Below are 20,704 nucleotides of genomic sequence, written 5' to 3' on the forward strand. Positions count from 1 at the left end.
AACACGGTGTTCCATTATAAGCCATAAATCTATTGTCATTGTAATATTATAATATTGTATTACTTCTTGGCTGGCTTGATATTTTTCTTAGAATCATCCACTTGGCTACTCCGATGAGAACGTTTTCCTATTTAATGATCACCAAGGTCATGATTGATATATTGGAATGAAATAATGTATGAATATAATTAATTTTGGAATGGAATGAGAATATGAATAGAATGATGATAATGACAGAACATTTTCTATTCCTATAAATGTTCATGTCAAGAATACGTTTAGCATCTCCTAGGAATTTCATATCACTCAAGCAATTTTTGACATGATCAATAGTTTTCATACAAGAACTAATCAATAGCATATCATCCACATAGATAAGCAAGAAAACGGGAACTTTAGCATTGTGTTTGAAATACAAGCAATGATCATAATTACTTCTAGTAAAATCCATAGAAAGCATGCATTCATCAAACTTTTTGTTCAATTGCCTAGGAGATTGCTTCAATCCATACAAAGATTTCTTTAGCAAACAAATATGATCAGGATACTTAAAATCAACAAAACCATCAGGTTGTCTCATAAAAATTTTTTCATCAAGTTCACCATGTAAAAAAGCTGTTTTAACATCTAATTGTTTCAACTCCCAATCAAACTGAGCAACAAGGACAAGCATAATTCTCACATTAGTAAACTTTACAACAGGAGCAAATATTTCAGTATAGTCTATCCCTTCCTTTTGAGTAAAGCCCTTATCCACTAACCTAGCTTTAAATCTAACAGATTCATATTCATTTTTGACCTTAAATAACCACTTACAGTCCACAACAGAACAATTTTCAGGTTTATGTACAAGGATCCAAGTGTTGTTAACATGCAGCGAATTGATTTCTTCATTCATCGCATTTATCCATTGCACAGAGTTTTCAGATTTTAAAGCTTCTTCATATGACTTTGGTTCAACATTATCAATTGACTCAAACACACTAAATGCATGAGAAGTCATATGAAAATCATCAAAATGTTGTGGCTGCCTAATATTTATTTTAGGTCTATCCCTAGCCGATTGATAATCATTCAAATCACTAAGATCAGTTTCAGGCATATTTTCAACAATTTCTTCATGCGCATCAGTATCAACTTGATTATCAAAAATAGTTTCAGGCAGATTTTCAGGTAAATCATTCACATTAGGAATATTCTGCACATTTTCAGAATCATGACTTGGACCAAGTAAATGCTCCACCTTGTTTGGAGCAGTGGCAGGTTCAGGAGTAGGTAAAGGAACAGATAAACAGGGAAATTCAAACTCATTGAAAACAACATCCCTATTGATTAACACTTTAAAACCAGATTGGTCCCTTAACCACAATCTATAACCCTTAACCCCATCAGGATAGCCAAGAAAAACACATTTCACAGACCTAGGTTCAAGTTTGTCATTTTTCTGATGCACAAAATTAGAACAACCAAAAACTTTCAAGTTTGAAAAATTAATTTGCGTACCAGACCACACAGATTTTGGACACTTACCATTCTAAGGCACAGAAAGAGACCTATTTATCAAATAAGCAGCAGTGCAAACAGCTTCGCCCCAGAACTTGCAAGCATACACCTCACCTTTTCAAGTAAAGTTCTATTCATATGTTCAGCGACGTCATTTTGCTGAGGCGTATAAGGGACTGTCCTATGTCTTTGAATACCAGATTCAACACATAAATTGTCAAACAATCGATTACAAAATTCAAGCCCATTATCAATTCTTAGAATTTTAATTTTCTTACCTGCTTGATTTTCAATCAAGTTTTTCCAGTTTTTAAACTTCTCAAAAGCATAAGATTTGTTTTTCATTAAAAACACCCAAACTTTTCTTGAAAAATCATCAATAACAGATAGAAAATACTGATTTCCACCATGTGTTGGCAAACTAGCAGGACCCCACACATCAGCATGCAAATACTCAAGTATTTCAGAGGTGACAGAGTGTTTGCGAATAGGAGAATTTGGAAACTTAACTCTGGACTGTTTACTAAGAACACAAGAGTCACAAAATGGCATACAAGACAATTTATCACTACCAAAATAAGCATCTTTGTGCAAAATTTCTAGACCCTTAGAATTCATGTGACCTAATCTTTTGTGGCGTGCAAAATTTCTAGACCCTTAGAACTCATGTGATCTAATCTTTTGTGCCACAAATCAGTTTTGTCACTTAAGACAACATTCACAGAATTTTGCACACAGGATTCACATTCAGCATGACAAACATACAAGTTTCTCTTTTTGGCAGCTTTGAAAACCACTAAAGTCCCTTTCATAATTTCCATAACCCCGTTTCCCCATCTACCCTGTAAACCATCATCTTCTAATGCAGCACATGAAATCAAATTATGACATAAATCAGGAACATGCCTCACATTTTTCAAAATTAACACATAACCAGAATCAAATTTCAGCGATACATCAACAAGACCAGCAACTTGACACAATTTTTCATTTGCCATAGAAACAGACCCATGCTTCACTTCTTTATAATTAGAAAATAGATTTTTAAATGGGGACAGGTAGAAAGTGCACGCAGAATCAACTAGCCATTCATTCTCACACAAAGAAGTTGAATGCACCGAATTCATCATTGACACATCACATACCTCAGTCACAATAAAAACATCACCCATGTTTTCACTACTAGAAGCCATATTAGCATGGTCATCATGCTGATTTTTGAAATCTTGGTTTTTGTTTGCTTGGGCATAGAACACTCTCTAATATAATGGCCATTTTCACCACAATTATAGCATTTTCTATTCTTGGGTCTCGACTTGGATCTCGCCTTACTCTTACCTCTATTTTTAACAGAAGATTGGTTGTGGTTGTTTAAAGGTTTTTGATTCTGAAATCTGTTTTTAGACGTTCTTCTAACAAACATGACCTCACCAAAATTATTACCACCCTTATTGGTTTTTAAATCTATCTCTTTGCTTTTCAGGCCGTTCACGACAGTTTCTAGACTTACCTGATCTCTACCATACTTAATAGCAGATTTAACATCACTGTAAGAATCAGGTATGACATTTAAAAGAACAATAGGGGTGTAATCATTAATATTCTTATCTCATGTTTGCTTAATATCTTGAACTAATTTGGTAAACACATCAAGGTTTTCATCGATGTCCTTGTTTAAGTCAAGTTTGAACCGGAAAAATTTCTCAAGCAAAAACAATTTACTGAGCAACGAAGTTTCAGTGTAAAGTTCTTCTAATTTTTCCCAAAGTTCCTTAGCCGATTTCAGTTTACCAACTTTTCTTAACACAGAGTCAGACAAGTTCAGAATTATAGACGAATAGGCAAACTCATCCATTTCAGTCCTTTTTTCATGAGTTTCAGCAGCAGAATATGACACGTCTATCGCTTTGAAAACTCTTTGTTGTACCAAAATACCTTTCATTTTCTTTTGCCATATTGAAAAATCTATTTTTCCATTAAAAGGTTCGAGATTATATCAAGTCATAGCCATTTTTAAAAAACACAACAGTTAACGAAAAAGCAAATTTTTCACACAGGAAAAATTTCAATAACACAAGATCAAAACGAAAACAGCGGAAATAACTTTTAGCCACGGAAATGGAAACACAACAAGCACATAAAACCTAGAGTTCTACCAGCAGCAAATCCCAACACATAAATTCGCAGCAAGCGGTTACGCTACAAAACAGCAAAAAGAGGTTCCAGCCAATATACCAGAGCGAAACCCTAAGTAAGAGTTTCAGATTCCGACGAACCGACGGCGACGACACAGCGGGCAGCAACCAATGGCTCGGATACCACTGTTAAGAGCCCATCTGTCGGTGATGTTGTACCTTCCTTTAGGCTGACCGACCTGCAACTTGTAGTCACAACAATAACCAATGTAATATGATATGTTAGAATATAAAACAGGGCTCAGACAAACTGATTTTGGCCTCTCCAAATACGCAGTAAATCCCAAGGTGAAGACCACAAAGGGTTTCCCAATAGAAAAACTGATTAATGCCCTCAACTCACGCTCTCAATGGTTAATGCTCTCACGGCCAGCGGGTTGCACACACACACACAGAGAATTTGGCCCCTTACTATCACGAGAACAAACGAGAGAGAAAGGAACACAAAACAGAGAGAACACCGAAGACACTCAGTCACCGAAGGAAGACGCATATGAAGCAAAGTCTCACGTTCTCTCTTCTCTCAAATCGGCTGCTCACTCTCTTGGGAGAAAAGAAACGTTAGGCGGCCACTATAAATAAAAAGGAAGAGAGTCTCATTAAAGCCCTACAACCCAGATGTGAAAACAAAAAGGATGGAAGGGAAAACGGGCTATGGTAATGGGCTGGAGAAAGATTGGACCAAACCTAATAGTAAGCATTTTTTTCCGTGCTTCGATGATTTTTTTTAATTTTTATGATTGTTGTGTTTTCTTCGATTTTAGTGAACGATATCATTTTTTGTGTAATTTTTTTTTATATGTATAATACGATGTTTTAATGTGTGTTTTAGGCGTTGCCGAATCAACAGACAGTGGATTACCCTAATTTCAAGCTTGTAATCGTTGGAGATGGTGGCACCGGTAATTTTAATTATTGTTTAAATCTAAGAAATAGAGATGGTTACTAATCTCGAAACTATATTCGCCACTCTTATTTTTTTTTCAGAGAAATTTAACTTTACGATTGTTTTGTCTACGGTTGCATGATTTAAAGTTTTAATCTTTGCTTTTCTTTTTGGAGAAGATTGATCCGTTTTTTTTTTTCATTTTAAAGCTATTTATCAAATTCTATTTTCCTTTGTCTTGAGTTTCGTGGTTGTATGAAACGGGAAATCCATGTCGTGATTAGCTTTTAGGTTTTATTCGGAAACGATTGTATTTACTGACGTGATTATTTTGCATGAAACTATGAATTCTGATAGCATTTTGCATATGTTGGGGCCTCTCTTTCTAAGTTCAACTAAGTTTTATTTTTAGACGCAAACTTGGATGGCATCTCTTACTATTTATCAAGTTTGAATTGGTGTCATGGATTGTTTTTGTTTTTTTAATCATTAGGTAAAAATTACAGTCCTTATTAATTTTCACAATTATGGTACGAGATTAATTCGAATATAATCAAATCATATTGTAATATGTAATAATTTCATATTGCATTATCACCCATCATTAATTTGTACAATTATGATATCACATCTGTTTGAATATAAATCAAGTTAATTTTAAAAAAGATTGTACAAGCACGTAATACGTGTGAAAAATCACTAGTATAAATAATGTATGTGCTATGGATTAAGCTGAGTTGCTTGTGCTGTTGCAGGAAAAACCACATTTGTGAAAAGGCATCTTACTGGTGAATTTGAGAAGAAATACGAGCGTAAGACTGTTTAATAAAATATTTACTTGAAAATCAGTTTACTGTATTTTTGTGTATGAGTGTTTTGTGAAGAGGTACTCTTTTTGTGCAGCCACCATCGGTGTTGAAGTTCATCCATTGGATTTCTTCACAAACTTTGGGAAAATTAGATTTTATTATTGGGACACAGCCGGCCAGGAGAAATTTGGTGGCCTTGGGGATGAATACTAGAAAGTAATTTTTATTGACACTTTTTTTTTTTGCTGAAAATCTCATGGATGTAATGATTGATGTTCACTTATGGCATTTGAGATCCCACTCATCTCTATTTTCTTCTGAACATGTTAGCTGTCTTGCCTGCGTTCTCCTCGAAGGTTCATATTGTGGGGGCCCGTGCTCCTGATTAATATTTAATGACCAAACAACCAGGATATCTTAATGTAACCAGCGAAAGCGATTAAAATTTTTCATTTTGGGCCTACCGAAATTTCGGCATGACCTATTCGTAAATAGGACATCCCAAAAAAAAATCAAAACACAACAATAACTTTATACGCTCGAAATAAAGTCATAACATCAATTCACAACCTATAGCCGCACTGGCCAGGACTAAACACATGCAGAGCCGGCAAGGCTCGATCACACAACCATCATTTCAAAACATCGTAAAAATAACAGTACAGCTACACGGGGCATCTCTCCGGTAAATGTATGACTCCATAATATAGTATATATATATCTGGGAACTCTCAACCATGACTCGACGACTGGGCACCACTACCTGAAGCTCCACCAGACGCGTCAAATCCTCCTGGATAACCTGCTATGGCATCAAAAACAACCACAGCATAAAAAGAAACGAGGGGTCGGGCCCCAGTACGACGAACCAGTAATATTACGACAAATATAACTGACATGAAATGAAATCAAGTAAAATGCGATGCAATGCAATGTAATGCAATGCGTGAAAGGTAACAACCGATAACGGATACCAAACGGAGTCCAAATGAATCGCATCAACAACAGTAACAGTGGCCACCCGTGCCAGGAACGTAGCAACGCAACATCAAGTCGCCACTCATCCATGCACGTAGCATCGAGGGTACGGGAGCTACCCGCTCAGCCCTCATGCAAGTCATCAGGAGTGCTAATCCTACCCACCCGCTCCATCGATGACGCAACAACTCGATAGATCAATATCAATAGTAATCAAAGGAGTCAAGGCTCGAAATGCTATGCACTAATAGTATCAATACAAATAAATGCATGAGTGCAATCACGTATTCACAAAAGCACATAAAGCACGCCACAAATCATTACAACATACTCAACGTCATCTCACGTCATAATAGACGTCGTAATGAAAACAGTTCATACGTACCTCAACTGACTTTAATTTACTACAAAATATCTTAAATATTTCTCGAAAACTCCAATCCTGTGGCAAAATTATTTATTGCACATTAATTCCTATTTTGGTTAAATAATCAAGGAATTTATCGAAAGAAATTCCAAAATTCACACTAAATTTCCAGAACTTATAATTTCAAATCACAACATCTTAACGGTGTCCGACTAGCGCATGTACAGCTCAAAAGTCGAAATATCCCAACTTATAAATCTTAAAATTCGAAATTCAGTAAATAAATTCTGAAAAGTCGAGAAATACCTCAAATCGACTCAATAATTCACCTACAATCAATAATACAACATATATCAATTGTTGAAATTCGAATTATTCAAAATACCCAAAATTTCGAAACCCTAAAATCATAATTATACCTCAAGGCTTCGAAGTAAAGGTCTAGGAAACTTAAACCGATAGTTTCCTCACAAATTCCGGCGAAAACGAGCGGCGTTCTCCGACGAGCTCGAAAAATATCGAGAGATTTCTGTGCAAAATGGGTATCAATGTGTAGCTTGCGACGAGAGCTATCTGAAAATGTATTTATTTTAATTTTTTGACAACCGGTGGTGGAGTTACGACCGGTCAAAGGCGGCGAAATGGGTTGAAGAAGAAAGAAAAAACTTTCGGCTGGAGCAGACGGAGGATTCACGTTTCTTTCTCTTTTCTTTTTTTTTTTTTAATTTTATTTTATTATGATTATTTTAGCTTACTTAAAATTGGGCTGGGCTTGGGGTTCACTTGGGCTGGGCTCTCACACATATATTATGATTTTATATAAATGATTTGTACTATAGCTAAATTGTATTAGATTTGGTTGGTGGTATGGTTTATAGACAGATATCAATCAATAAAATACGAGTGATTAAAATTTGACAAATATAGATGGTGTGATTATGTGTGTGGATTTATTGTTCTATAGGTTTTCATCTCTTGTAAATGCAACAGTGCTCGAAGCTTTGTAGGAAGAAGAGCCTTAGTGAACATATCTCCAAGTTGCAAATGGGATGCAACATGTAGTACTCGAATGATGCCTGACTGTATTCTTTCGCGCACGATGTGACAGCCAATCTCAATATGTTTTGTACGTTCATGAAATACAGGGTTGGATGCTATATAATGGCTGCTTGATTGTCACAAAACAATGTCACTGGTACGTCAACCACCGTGCACAAATCTCTGAGCAATGAAATCATCCAGACGGCTTCACAAGTAGCATTTGCCATGGATCTGTACTCGGCTTCAGCAGAAGATTTAGACATTGTTTGCTGCTTCTTTGATTTCCAGGAAACTAATGAGCTGCCTAACATAACACAAAATCCAGTGACTGAGCGACGTGAATCAGGGAATGCAGCCCAATCAGAGTCCGAGAACACATGCAATTTGGCTTCGGTCTTCGAACTATAGAACAAGCCCTGACCTGCTGTACCCTTCACATATCTTAGAATTGAATACACAGATTGCAAATGAGCAGTTCGTGGTGCCGAGACAAACTGACTAAGTTTGTTTACTGAATAGCCAAGTCCGGACGTGTGATAGTGAGGTAAAGTAGCTTTCCTACAAGCCTACGATACATGGATGGATCTGCTAATAACTCACCATCATCTTGACTGAGTTTCGAATTGGCATCCATGGGGGTTGTGTGAGGTTTACTCCCAATGAGTCCGGCTTCAGTGACTAGCTGAAGTGCGTAATGACGCTGACATATGTATATACCTCGTGAAGATCTGGCTACCTCAATACCCAAGAAATATTTTAAGTCGCCCAAGTCCTTTAACTTGAATTGCATGTTCAAGAAAAGTTTCAAACTCTCAGCTTCAGTGTCATTGTTTGTGGCAATTACTATGTCATCCACATATACCAACAAGGCTAAGAACACATCACCATGTGTACGAACAAATAAGGAGCTGTCCGCATGGGATTGAACGAAACCAATCTTGAGAAGAGTGGAAGAGAACTTAGCAAACCATTGTCGAGAGGCTTGTTTGAGTCCGTATAAGGATTTTTGTAGCTTGCAAACAGCGTTAGGTGGAAAAGGTTCCCCCTTTCGTTCATATCCGGGAGGAAGTGACATGTAAACCTCCTCAAATAAGTCACCATGCAAAAATGCATTGTTTACATCAAGTTGCATCAAGGACCATCCTCGAATGGCTGCTAAAGCTAATAAGGTTCGGACTGTGGTCAACTTAGCAACAGGAGAAAAAGTCTCAAAGTAATCCACCCCTTCTTGTTGCGTATACCTTTTTGCGACTAAGCGGGCCTTGTATCGTTCGAGAGTCCCATCTGCTAGAAACTTTGCTTTGTAGACCCATTTGCAACCAACGACATGTTTACCAGGAGGTAAGGAAACAATGGTCCAAGTGTTATTGTTCTCTAAAGCACTCAACTCATCAGTCATGGCCTGACACCATTCCGGGTGTTGAACAGCTTGAGAGAATGTGTGAGGCTCATGAATGGATGAAATATTGTTGACAAAAGCTCGGTAGGAAGATGAAAGCCGATGAGTGCTAAGAACCAATGACAAGGGTGAGCAGTAGACAGCTCAGGTGAGCATGAGGAAGTAGCAAAACAATGATAGTCACGTAAGTAACCAGGATTGGTGGACACTCTTTTAGAATGAGATTGCGGTATTGGGTCAGCAGCTGGTGAGGGTAGATGAATATGTGTGGGAAGGACATTTTCATAAAAGAAATGAGAAGAAGAGTCGGGTGGAGATGACTGGTCTGCAAATGGGAAAATGTGCTCATGAAAAACAACATCCCGAGATATATAAACTTCATTGGTGTCAATGTTAAGAAGTTTGTAAGCTTTATAACCCCAGGGATATCCAAGAAATACAGATTTGATGGCATGAGGAGAAAATTTGGAGCGTTGGCTCAAAAGTGTAGAGCCATAGCAAAGGCACCCGAATGATCTAAGGTGCGTGTAAGTTGGCTGCTTCTGAAACAACAACTCAAAAGGACTTTTATCAGAAAGGCGTGTAGAGGGAGTTCGATTGATGAGGTAGACTGCAGTAGATACACAATCGCTCCAATAAACTAAAGGGACATGTGAATGAAACAGCAAAGCTCGAGCTACATTCAAGATGTGTTGATGTTTTCGTTCCACAACGGAATTTTGCTGTGGTCGTTCAACACATGAATGATATGATACAATTCCCTCGGCCTTCAAGAAATTGGAGAAATTCAATTCTGGAGCATTGTCAGAACGAACAGATTTGACTTTGGAACCAAATTGTGTATGGATCAACTTGCAAAAATCAGGTAAGATACGCAAAACATCAGATTTGGCTTTCATCAAATATATCCAAGTGTATCGTGTGTGATCATCAACAATAGTAAGAAAATACTTATATCCTTCAACACTCAAATGATGAAATGGACCCCAAACATCAATGTAAATTAACTCAAAAGGAATATCACGAGTTAAATTGTTGGGAGAAAATGACAATCTTTTTTGTTTAGCTAGGTGACAAATTGAACAGTCAAGTACATCACTTGGATTTATTGAATCATCATGAAAGAACTGGCCTAGTACACACAACCTAGGTGAAGAGGGATGTCCCATTCTGTAATGCCATAATTGGCTATGAGTAAGAGAAACATTACATACTGTAGGAAAATTGTTGGATAGATTCAGAACATAAAGGTTACCAACGCGGCTACCCATCCCAATCCTCATTTCCTTGGTGATATCCTGAATGACACAAGAATCAGAAGAAAAGGACACAGAACACTTTAGATGTTCAGTCAGAGAACTAACAGAAACAAGATTGAAATGGAAGCTGCCAACAAAAAGTACATTCTCGAGTATCAAGTCAGGGGACAACAAAACAGATCCTATATGTGTCGCTGCCACTGTGGAATTGTCAGGTAGTGTGACTGTGGAATTTGTGGTTTATAGGAATGAAAATATGCAAGAGAACAACAAATATGATGTGTGGCTCCCATGTCTAAGACCCAATGATTATTAAGGATAGAAGAATCATAAAAGGATAATGAAGAGATACCACTGAGACACGATGCAGATTCCTCAAGATGTTTCGAATCCATAGTGGTGCCATAGCCAAGCTGCAGTTGAGTGCTCAAGAAAGCAAGGAGCTGCTTGCATTGGTCGGGACTTAGTGAATCAGGTGCACTGCTGGTTGATTGCGAATTAGCTGGAGTATCAGCAACTTTAAGATGGTTTGCTCGAACTTTAGATGCATTACTCGTGGATACAGAATATTGCTTTGGCTTGTATTTGGGATGACTTGGTGGATATCCATGCAATTGGTAGCATTTATCACTAGTATGACCTGGATAATGACAGTGAGAACAAGTTGGTAGATCTGATTTTCTACCTTTATCATTTTTACCATATGAAGGTCCCTTGACAATCGCTATGCTCGGATTAGGGGACGAGTGATCCAATGACAAACCAGAAGTGTCAGAATGTATGGATCGTTGACGTTCTTCCTGAACCACTAATGAGAAGACCTTCGAAATTACAGGAATCGGATCCATCATCAGAACTTGAGCACGAATCTGAGCATATGACTCATTGAGTCCCATCAGAAATTGCATAACATAGTCCTGATTTTGGTATTGCACCCAATCCTTCATAGAACCACATTTACACACCGATACCAGCTGAAAATCTTTCAATTCATCCCACAAAGTTCTCAGACGAGTATATTAAGTGCTAACATCCATTGAACCTTGTTGTAAACCAGTCAATAGCCTTTTGATTTGAAAATTTGGAGGTGCATTACCTTGATTGAACCTTTCGCGGAGATCTATCCAAATCTCATATGCGGTAGCCATATACATGAGGCTATTAGCTATTTCTCGACTTACAGCATTAAGTAACCACGAAATCACCATACTATTGCATCTAATCCAGGCACCATACAACAAATCTTCAGGAGGAGGATACACGAACGTTCCATCAACGAAAACGAGCTTATTCTTAGCAGTAAGTGCCATAGACATCGCACGACTCCAAGTATTATAATTGTTACATGCAAGGAAGTGAGATACAAGCACCAGACCAGGATGATCACCATTTTGGAGAAAATACGGGCTGCTCGAATCATCGATAATTCTCCCACTCTGTGAAGTCGTAGCTTGAAGATGTGGCGCATTAGCTTTCACCATGGCGAGAACAGAGGAGCAATCGGATTCAATGCTCTGATACCATATTAGAAAAGAAAACGAGACACAATATGGAGGCAAAACTCCATTGATGAACGAGAAAAGCTCTTTCTCTGTATATCAGATTGTAGTTTTGTAAAAATGAAAGTCTTAAAGCTCAACTACTATAAGTCAACCTATTTATACCAACAGCAAAGAAGGATAAATGCGACTAATGATAAAATGTGTTTCATCAAATGACTTCTAATACTCCTGAAGTACAAATTGATTTGCATGTGCTGCTACAGTAAGTCGTTCTTTACATTCACCAACACGGTAGAAATAGTCACTGCAGACACGCACATTCTATCCCACTTTGGCACACAGCACACACAGCACAATACAAACTGGTTACACAAACAAGAGGAATGGGCCAACCTCCTTATCCCGCACTCACCCATAAATCACAACAAATTCACTCCATTTCCCCTCCTTGTTCACTGCTTTAATCTCCGTTGATTTTTGCAGGCATGAAGAAGAGCTTGTTGCAGCTGCTAGTCAGCCCCTTCCAGATGATGATGATGAGAATTTTGACTAAATTTATGACGGGGACTTTCTTGAATTCTGTCAGTGTTTGACAACCATTCATTGGTTGAGTTTTGGTCTGCCCTTCTTACATTATTTATTTATTTTTTCATTTTAGCCAAAACACTTGTTTTTATGTTTTAGATGGTGTTGAATGTCACTGTTTTCTCCTTTATTTCAATTTGACAATGGGATTTATGCTAGTTTTAAATGGATGATATATGTTACAACTTGGCATTTGCTAATTTTTATGTCTATTTACGTTTATTAAAACATTAATTCATGAACCATGACTTCACACCAAATGTCTAGAACTCGCCCCCACATTTGCCTTACTCATCCAACTCCTCAACATTTCAATTGACACTTAGCTCTGATACAATCTATATTATTATATGGCAACCCTACTCCAGTTTAGTTCCTAATGGACGATTTGATCATTTTTAATTGGTCAAATAAAATAATGGAACCGCTTAAAAAGATCATTGTTTTATATACTAATCAAAGTATTATACATATCGATTATCGATAACAAGAGCATTGAATCAATTATAAAAGTGTCATGAAGAAAATTCTTATAGTCAATTTAAAATAATAATAATAATAAATAAATAAATAAAACTATTTCGTGTTGCAAATTAAAGGATTTGCCACATAAATAATTTGTTGTAGACATTAATTTATTTAATGTTTAAAAAGGTTAGAAATGAAATAAATAAAAATGATTTAATGAATTTTATTATCCTACAAATGAAATTTTACACTACAAACACATAAGATATGCTTCAAAAATAATATAATCTAAATAATCAAATAAATAAATCAAAACTATATATATAAATATATTAAATAAATTTAAACATTAAAATAGGAAAGAAAATAGGGAAACATAGCAAATCATCTCCAAAAATTCTCAAAATCTTTATATAACTAATCTTTTCATACCAAGAAACAAATGTGTTCAGGTAGAGTAATAAAATCATCAGCCGATTTTTCTCAAAAAATAAAAAATCACGAAAAACAGTTTTTGAAAAATTCCAACTTGTGTTTCAGGTTCTAGTTTTTTTAATCTAATTCTTGTTTGTATGTTTAGGTCATATTGGATGTTTCTTTTTTCATAGGTTTTGGATGTTTCCTCCAATTTGCCTCCGCAATCAACAAATCGCTTTAATATTTGCAGTTGGATTTATATTTGTTTTGAATAATGAAATTACATTTACTTCTTTTTACATCGATTAATGTTTATCAAACATTAATTCAACCATGTGTGGATGCCATCAGATTTTAGTTGGAAATTTTGGGAGTCGGGTTCGATGCCATCAAATTTCACAATTGTCTTTTCTGAAAGTTCTAACATGATGAGCATTAATTTATAGGGATAATTACATCTTCCAAAAAAGTATAACTATATTTAAATATTACAATTACATCTCTTGGATTGTGAAAAGTAACAAATAAACCTTAAAACAAATTAATGGTAATGTTGAGGGTGTGTTTGATTACATCGATTGAATGATGAATGGATCATCTGTCAAAACATGATTAAATTTAATTTTAAGTTTTGGAAATTAAATAGTAATATGCATTACAATGTGACAGGTGGTTATACTCACTTTTATTTTTGCAAGTCGTAAAAAAAAAAACATATCTTCCTCTTTCGAGGAATTTTCCTAAGGAAGCACTCTATTCTGCAATTTTATTTATATGTTCAATCATTCAAAATGCAACCAGAAGGAAGATGAGAAATAAAATCAAGAACACAGCCTAAAATGATTGCAAAATTACTTTAAAAAGCCATCCAAATGACACTGCAAATTTAAGATTGATATTCTTTATAAGTCAGTTTGTGTTGCGTTAGCATAGTGGGAATAATCTGTTGTATAGGAAATCCACTAGTATGTAACAAGCAATCTATCCTTCATCATCCAACAGAACATGGAGAAAATAAAAGACACCAAATGGATACCAATCTATTCCCCCTTCAGCCCGAAATAAAGTTGGTATTCTACCTTTCACGTAGCATACTGATTCAGCCGCATTTCATTCACAGAGAACATCTTGGAATATTCAGGAATTTCTTGACTTGAGTTTCATACTTGACGATAAGAATAATGTGCTTTCGACCTATCATACCAATGAGGCAAGCCTTTGATGATGGTGAAACCAGCTTCAATGTTCACTGCACAAATCAAAACGAAAATGATGTGTCTTCTTGGCATCCAGCTTCTGGATGCTGCAACTTCATCTCTGGGAAGTTCAACCTTTTTCTTTTTAGTATTCTCCAAACAAACTGTCAGACAACGACCTTTACGCCTATCAACCAGGGATCAATAGATGATCAGCAGTGAATGTTAATTATGAAGTTTTGAAATCCATATTAGTTGCTAACATGTGGGCAATCCTAGACGAGCATTCATAATCTCATTGGCATAAAAAGTGCATTTAACAAACAAATATTTATTACGCACCATTTAATACAACCTTTATTCAATAGTTTTATGCCAAATGCCACACAGTTCAAACTAGAACCTCAAAGAATCCTCCTCTTGCTCTTCCAGATTCAAGGATGCTACATCGAAATAAAACAATTGTATATATAAATATATATTATATATTAATAGAAAAGCATGGAAGTAATAATGCTATTTAAAATGCATGATCATGTGTGCATGCGGATGATGCAAATTTCTTAAGGTCAAAGGGAGGTCATAATTCTAGGTATATTTCGAATATAAGGAGAGAGAAATCACTGCTCAAAGTGACCAAGTTGACATCTAAAGAGATGTGTAGCATTTTGGTACATAGGATTCACTGAATCGTCACATCTAATAATGGTAAATAAAATGGTATTGTTGCACTCTGGCCCATAGGATCAGTTGGAGGCTCGCCAATGCTGCAATATTACAAGAAGCAAGGTGAAGCTCATTGGTCTCCAACAAGTATCAACACATATTACAAGTATGATAAAAAAGTTGGTGCTTCAAAATGTTCAAGATCAATATGTCGTGGACCCAATTATTATTGGGCCTAGATCTAAACAGCTCAGGACTCACAAGCCATTGAAGTGTCCAGAAAGAGGGAAGAGAATAAAAATGTGAGGGAGAGACCTGTTATTCATTCTATTTATTTTGTTGCTTGAGAGCTGTAACTAGCTTGGGCTAGGGAGAAGAAATTGCTAGCTGTTAGCTAGGGATTTTGTTCAGAGTTCATCTCTAGGCAAACATTTCTATTTTGGCCACACAACTTCAAACATGAATGAATGCAAATGATAATTTCATTAACGCTAAGGATATGAAATGATTGTCATAAGATTGATTGCCCTGTGCTAAGTTGCATGCACATCACGAGCCCCAAAACTAGAAGCCAGTTAGCCACACAGCACAAGGACCTTCTGAAGTTGCTAGCAAGCTGCAAATTCTTTTCTTTCTTGAGAAACTGTCAACCGCACAACTTCCTTCATTCCTCTATTACTAAAACAAAAAAGAATTAGATAAAAGAGCTGAAGATAGAGAAACATACTTTATTGCACAAGAATTACTTTCATTTGATGCTCTCAGTAGCAGAATCTGAAGTAGCCAATTTACAGCTTAAGTAAGCCAGCGCCAATGTTGATGTATAGATGATAAAGATCATGATTCATGAGTGGCAAGGCTGGAAGGATATTTAGATGGCCCGGCCTTAAAAATTTTATGTAGACTAATATGTGTGATACCAATAAATAGCAGTAAATCAATGCATTTGTTTGGAAAAGCTGGCAAATCCTGGCACCATCTTTAAACCTTTTCAAGCAGATGATGCATGCCTCCAATTGTAGTGCTGAATAATGGAGGGATTGAACATAGATAATTAACATCCTTAAAAGTGTTGTCGAGGTACGCAGAAGAAATCAAACTTGTATGATTACTATAGATCAATAAAGAACACCAAACAGTAGAATAATAGTTAAACTCAACGTAAAAAAAAGGCAAAAACAATTTGCTAACACCAAGATTTGGAAAAACTGATGAATTGACTAGAATCCATGTCAAGACACCACTGACCTGCATGAATTCAGCATGAAATGTTTGCACTCTGGGAATATAGATGCAACTTTTACAGTCTGATTACAGGCGACAGTGCATTCCCAATTGCTTCTGAAATATGAATTTATATGCTGGAATTAATGGAATGTCTAAACATTAAAGGAAAGAAGTAGATAAAAGATGGAATTCATACGAGAAATCTGAAACCGAGTGGATAGAATAAAAGTACACATTATCTCTCACACATTCATGTGACTATAACCCACTTATGGGTAGAAAAAATAAATTGAACTTGTTACCTATCTAAAAGAGCTGTAACAAATAAATAATGAATCATAACTAAATGCTGATATGATATGATCAATCGATTTACCAATAAGAATGATATGATCAATGGATTCACCATCTACACAGCAGAAAAACTAGAACATCAGTAACTCCAAGATGTTGGCTCATGCATTTGAAGTTTTAGCAGGGATGTTCTGTTTCAACTTCAACTTTCCACTGATAAGAAGATCATAAGTCGCATCATCAGGAGTGAGACCTCTATCAAGCATTTCATCATGCAATCTAAAAGCCTCTATCAAATTTCCATCCCTGAAATATCCAGCAATCAACGTATTATAAATAAGTATGTTAGGCGATATGCTCTTTTTCTTCATCTCTTCCAGGATTTTGGCAGCATTTTCCACCTGTCCTTTGTTACAAAGACCATTCACTAGAACCGAGTATGTGATAACATCCGGATGAATGTTCTTGACAAGCATTTCTTGATAGAAATCTGAAGCGAGAATTATATTTCCCTCCTTTAGGAGCCCATCTATCAAAGTGGTATAAGTTTCCAAATCACCCTTAATTTCCTGATTCTTCATTTTATCGTACAAGTCAAGTGCTGATTCCATATTACAAACGTTTTTGAAGCCATTGATCATGATGTTGTAAATAACTTTATTTGGGGATAGACCCGCTTGAAAAATTTCATCGAAAAGCTCGGATGCACTATTCATGTCACTTCTTTTGCTATATGCATTTATGAGTGCACCATATGCGGTTATATCCATGTCAACACCTTTCGCCCGCATTTCATTTAACATTTTCAAAGCAAGATCCGCCTTTTTGTGCTTGCAAAATCCGTCAATTAAAGTGGTATAAGTTATAACGTTGGGTATAATTCCTGTTTCCAACATCTCCTGATAAACATTCACTGCAGAATCAACATCACCTTCCTTTATAAACCCATCAATTATGCTATTATAAGTCATGCACATGGGACTAAAACCAGCCTCCACAAACTTTTGCATTCTATCTTTTGCTTCAGTTGTTCGGCCTGCTTTGCATAAACCACTGACAAATGTGTTGTACGTGAAATCAGAGGGGGAAATTCCCAAGTGCACCATTCGGTTAAACATTTCAACAGCCTTTTCAGTTTCATATTTCTTGAAATACCCATCAACCAATATACTATATGTGACAACATTTGCTTTCAAATTCTTTACTCCCATTTCAGAAAGTAAGGCTATAGCCACATTCATGTTCCCCTTTTTGCAGTACCCCATAATCATGTTGTTATAGGAAACCACAGTCGGTTCAACTCCCTGATCAATCATCTTGCACCAAATTTTATGCGCTTCATCTACCCAAAACCCTTTACAGAACCAGGAAATTAGATTATTGTACGTAAAAGAATTGGCAATTCGAGCTTCAATAGCCTCGTCAAAGAGCTTGAGTGCTTCGTCCAGCATTTGAGCCTTCAGGTACCCTTTAATTAAAGAATTTACAATATAGACAGTGGGAAGAATACCGGCCAATTTCATTTGGAAATATAAATCTTGTGCTTTCCCCATATTTCCATTCTTACAACATCCTTCTATGAGGACTGCATAGGTGACCTTGTTAGGAATAAGCCCATCCTCAACAATTTTATCAAACAACGCCAAAGCAGTATTCAAATCTCCCTGCTGATAATAGCCCTTCATCAAGCTAGTTGCAACAACCAGATTCAGAGAATGCCCACTGCTAATCATATCATCCTTCAATCTTAACGCCTCTATCATGTTCCTCTGCTTCACACATGTACAAATTACGTTCGTAAACATACCCTCAGAGGGAATCCAACCCTTTTCCTTCACCTCACTCAACAAGCCAGAGGCGGCAGTGGAATCCAATTTCATACAAGAAGCACGAATAGCTGCAGAATAAAGAGGTTTGGTCAGATTAATACCTCTACCCTTCGCCTCCAGAAAGTATTTATCAGCTTCGTCAGCCTTACCCTCTTTAAGGAAGGCACGCATCATCTCATTCACGGTGCCACAATCATAACTTATATTCTTTACACACAAGTCGTTAAACAATTCCCGTGCAGCATCAATCTTGTTTGCTTTGATCAATTTTCTCAACAAGTTATTTAAAACAAATATAAATGGCGTTATACCATTACAAACCAATGAATGGTAGCAATCCATCGCATCTTTTAACCTCCCTTCTCTAATACATCCATCCAACAGGTAACTAAAAACACGCGGCTCCAGCTCAAAACTAAACCTCTCAGCACAATCGATCAAGTGATCAACAAGCGCACTGGATGAGGTGGGAGAATCATCAGACAAGTAACAATTCAGCAAATTCCTAGCTACAGTATAATGTCCCTGGGAACTCATTAGTATATGGAGCAATATGCATAAAGCGTCCGGTATTCCACGCGCGAAATCACGCTGTTTCTCGACCCATTTGAAATAATTGAGCGCATAAACGGGATCATTTCTATGAGCTAGAAGGGTTTCTATGACATGGGTTTGGCTCAAGTCAGATTTTACTGAAATGGGGGTTTGAAAAGTTTGGATTTTGATCGAGTTTTGTGGCTCCAGGGTTGAATGTGGCTTAGCAGGGTCGAGCTGTGAAACAAGTGCTGTATCTGTAGTGGAGATGGAAGAAGATGATGTTGATGAAGATTTGTAGCGAATTAATGAAATCAGTGATTTTTGAGGAAACGATGAAGTTGAGAATTTCATTTTCTTGGGCTGTTCTCTGTGCACAAGATTTGCAATTGCGGCATAAACCCCCTCGCGACAGGGTTCGGGGCAGATGAATGAATAATCCACTATTAAATATATTTTAATTAATTTTTCCTTTTCAATTAGAAAGCAAAGTGATAAAACTAGGTTTATCAAATGACATCTTGCTAATGCGTTTTAGTCCAATAATTTATTTATTCAATGTGATAGTGTGCATTGAAGGGCCGGATTCTACTGTCATAACAAAAAAAAGGTGACGATATCGATTGAGTTAGTCCATCTCATCGTATCTAATCCGTTGAAACGACGATATGACGGATCGTAAGTGTCTCGCATTGTCAGTCCGTTTTGACATAACAAGACTCAAATTTCAAAATTATAAATTATTATATAATAAACAATCTTATTTCATACATTTGATTATTAATCACATCATCTTGAAGAAGCTGAATTAATTTTGTAAATAATCATTAGGGAATATATGAATGTAAGCTGCATTAAGTCGTCCAGCAAATTGTACGTGAGCTTCAATTGCAAACTGAGAAGAATTAACAAATACAATATTGTTATTAAATAATAAATAAAAAAATTGAAAAAGCGTAGGTGGGTGGCTCTCTTATCGTATCTATGGAATTAACACCTTCTGGCCTGGCCCGGGCCCGGGCCCGCCCCCACCAAAAGATTCTTAACCGGGATAAAAAGGTCATTTCACTGCGAGGCTAGGTTTTTCGGAGGATTAAACATTACAGTGGAGGAGCGGTTTGCTTGTTCAGCTGCACTGCACCGACTGCCAAGGTACTCGAAACGCTAATCTACAATCTGATTATCTTCCTTGAGATTCGCTAATATGGAACTGTTTATTCGTTCGATTGTTCCGTTTCTGCTTCGCCTCGTGGGATTTCGAGGTTCGAATCGTGTTGTCATTAGTATTTTAGCCGTCGGTTGTTCTAGATCACCACTTTTTTTTTTTCGATTTAGAGTAATTGTCCCTTATTCGTTTTTTGGGTACTGATTTGGTTGTATGGAGTCATAGCCTGAGCTTTGGGTTTTCTTTTCAGTGATATATTTTAGTTGTGTTGTAATTGGCTCTTGGAGCTATTAATCGTTACTTTGATTGGGGTTTTCCGTCTCAATTTCTGGTAAGGAGCGGGCTTGTTTTTTAATTTCAGTGTCCCTGTTGTTTCTTTGTATG

At 36.6% G+C, this 20,704-nt stretch overlaps 4 protein-coding genes and 3 long non-coding RNA genes across 23 annotated transcripts in view; 3 read left to right on the forward strand and 4 right to left on the reverse strand.

Moving 5' to 3' along the window:
- Positions 1-4,451: 4,451 nt before the first annotated feature.
- On the forward strand, positions 4,452-5,751 carry LOC140985104 (uncharacterized). The gene is made up of 3 exons (XR_012176699.1): positions 4,452-4,600; positions 5,340-5,396; positions 5,488-5,751. It is a non-coding gene; the product is annotated as an uncharacterized lncRNA (long non-coding RNA).
- Positions 5,752-5,988: 237 nt separating this feature from the next.
- LOC140985105 (uncharacterized) lies at positions 5,989-7,343 on the reverse strand. Its single transcript, XR_012176700.1, has 3 exons — positions 7,158-7,343; positions 7,045-7,067; positions 5,989-6,813 (listed from the first exon to the last, which is right to left on the reverse strand). It is a non-coding gene; the product is annotated as an uncharacterized lncRNA (long non-coding RNA).
- A 2,298-nt stretch (positions 7,344-9,641) lies between these two features.
- On the reverse strand, positions 9,642-12,050 carry LOC140985356 (uncharacterized). The gene is made up of 2 exons (XM_073453192.1): positions 10,790-12,050; positions 9,642-10,476 (listed from the first exon to the last, which is right to left on the reverse strand). The coding sequence occupies exons 1-2, from the start codon at positions 11,382-11,384 to the stop codon at positions 10,442-10,444; spliced, it is 630 nt and encodes a 209-aa protein (XP_073309293.1). The 5' UTR covers positions 11,385-12,050; the 3' UTR covers positions 9,642-10,441.
- On the reverse strand, positions 11,457-11,918 carry LOC140984622 (uncharacterized). Its single transcript, XM_073452170.1, has one exon. The coding sequence runs from the start codon at positions 11,916-11,918 to the stop codon at positions 11,457-11,459; it is 462 nt and encodes a 153-aa protein (XP_073308271.1).
- A 114-nt stretch (positions 12,051-12,164) lies between the features above and the next one.
- Positions 12,165-12,736, forward strand: LOC140983715 (uncharacterized). The gene is made up of 2 exons (XR_012176494.1): positions 12,165-12,201; positions 12,423-12,736. It is a non-coding gene; the product is annotated as an uncharacterized lncRNA (long non-coding RNA).
- A 1,679-nt stretch (positions 12,737-14,415) lies between these two features.
- Positions 14,416-19,606, reverse strand: LOC140984084 (uncharacterized). 16 transcript variants are annotated; one of them, XM_073451261.1, is made up of 5 exons: positions 16,905-19,606; positions 16,520-16,612; positions 15,999-16,295; positions 14,961-15,048; positions 14,416-14,792 (listed from the first exon to the last, which is right to left on the reverse strand). In XM_073451261.1, exon 1 carries the CDS (start codon positions 19,507-19,509, stop codon positions 16,954-16,956), a length of 2,556 nt encoding a protein of 851 aa, XP_073307362.1. In that variant the 5' UTR covers positions 19,510-19,606; the 3' UTR covers positions 14,416-14,792; positions 14,961-15,048; positions 15,999-16,295; positions 16,520-16,612; positions 16,905-16,953. The 16 variants fall into 16 exon arrangements, with proteins under 16 accessions (XP_073307362.1, XP_073307363.1, XP_073307361.1 ...); XM_073451262.1 differs by having other exon boundaries at positions 14,948-15,048; XM_073451260.1 differs by having other exon boundaries at positions 14,416-15,949; positions 16,192-16,295.
- A 634-nt stretch (positions 19,607-20,240) lies between these two features.
- LOC140984337 (uncharacterized) overlaps positions 20,241-20,704 on the forward strand; it is a 41,011-nt gene continuing 40,547 nt past the window's right edge. Inside the window, exon 1 of one of the 2 annotated variants that reach the window (XM_073451669.1) lies at positions 20,241-20,307. The gene's annotated coding sequence lies outside the window, so the exon portion shown is untranslated. The other variant, XM_073451668.1, reaches the window with a different exon arrangement.

The sequence above is a fragment of the Primulina huaijiensis genome, chromosome 9, assembly GCF_012295235.1.
Source record: "Primulina huaijiensis isolate GDHJ02 chromosome 9, ASM1229523v2, whole genome shotgun sequence".
Classification (NCBI taxonomy): domain Eukaryota; kingdom Viridiplantae; phylum Streptophyta; class Magnoliopsida; order Lamiales; family Gesneriaceae; genus Primulina; species Primulina huaijiensis.

What these genes read in the sequence shown, in the direction of transcription:
- LOC140985356 (XM_073453192.1), bottom strand. Translation starts at nt 11,384, where the DNA reads ATGAAGGATTGGGTGCAATACCAAAATCAGGACTATGTTATGCAATTT. An exon ending in ATCTGCATCGTGTCTCAGTG is followed by an intron (nt 10,477 to 10,789) that starts GTATCTCTTCAT and finishes TGTGTCATTCAG; the next exon opens with GATATCACCAAGGAAATGAG.
- LOC140984622 (XM_073452170.1), bottom strand. Translation starts at nt 11,918, where the DNA reads ATGGTGAAAGCTAATGCGCCACATCTTCAAGCTACGACTTCACAGAGT.
- LOC140984084 (XM_073451265.1), bottom strand. Translation starts at nt 19,509, where the DNA reads ATGAAATTCTCAACTTCATCGTTTCCTCAAAAATCACTGATTTCATTA.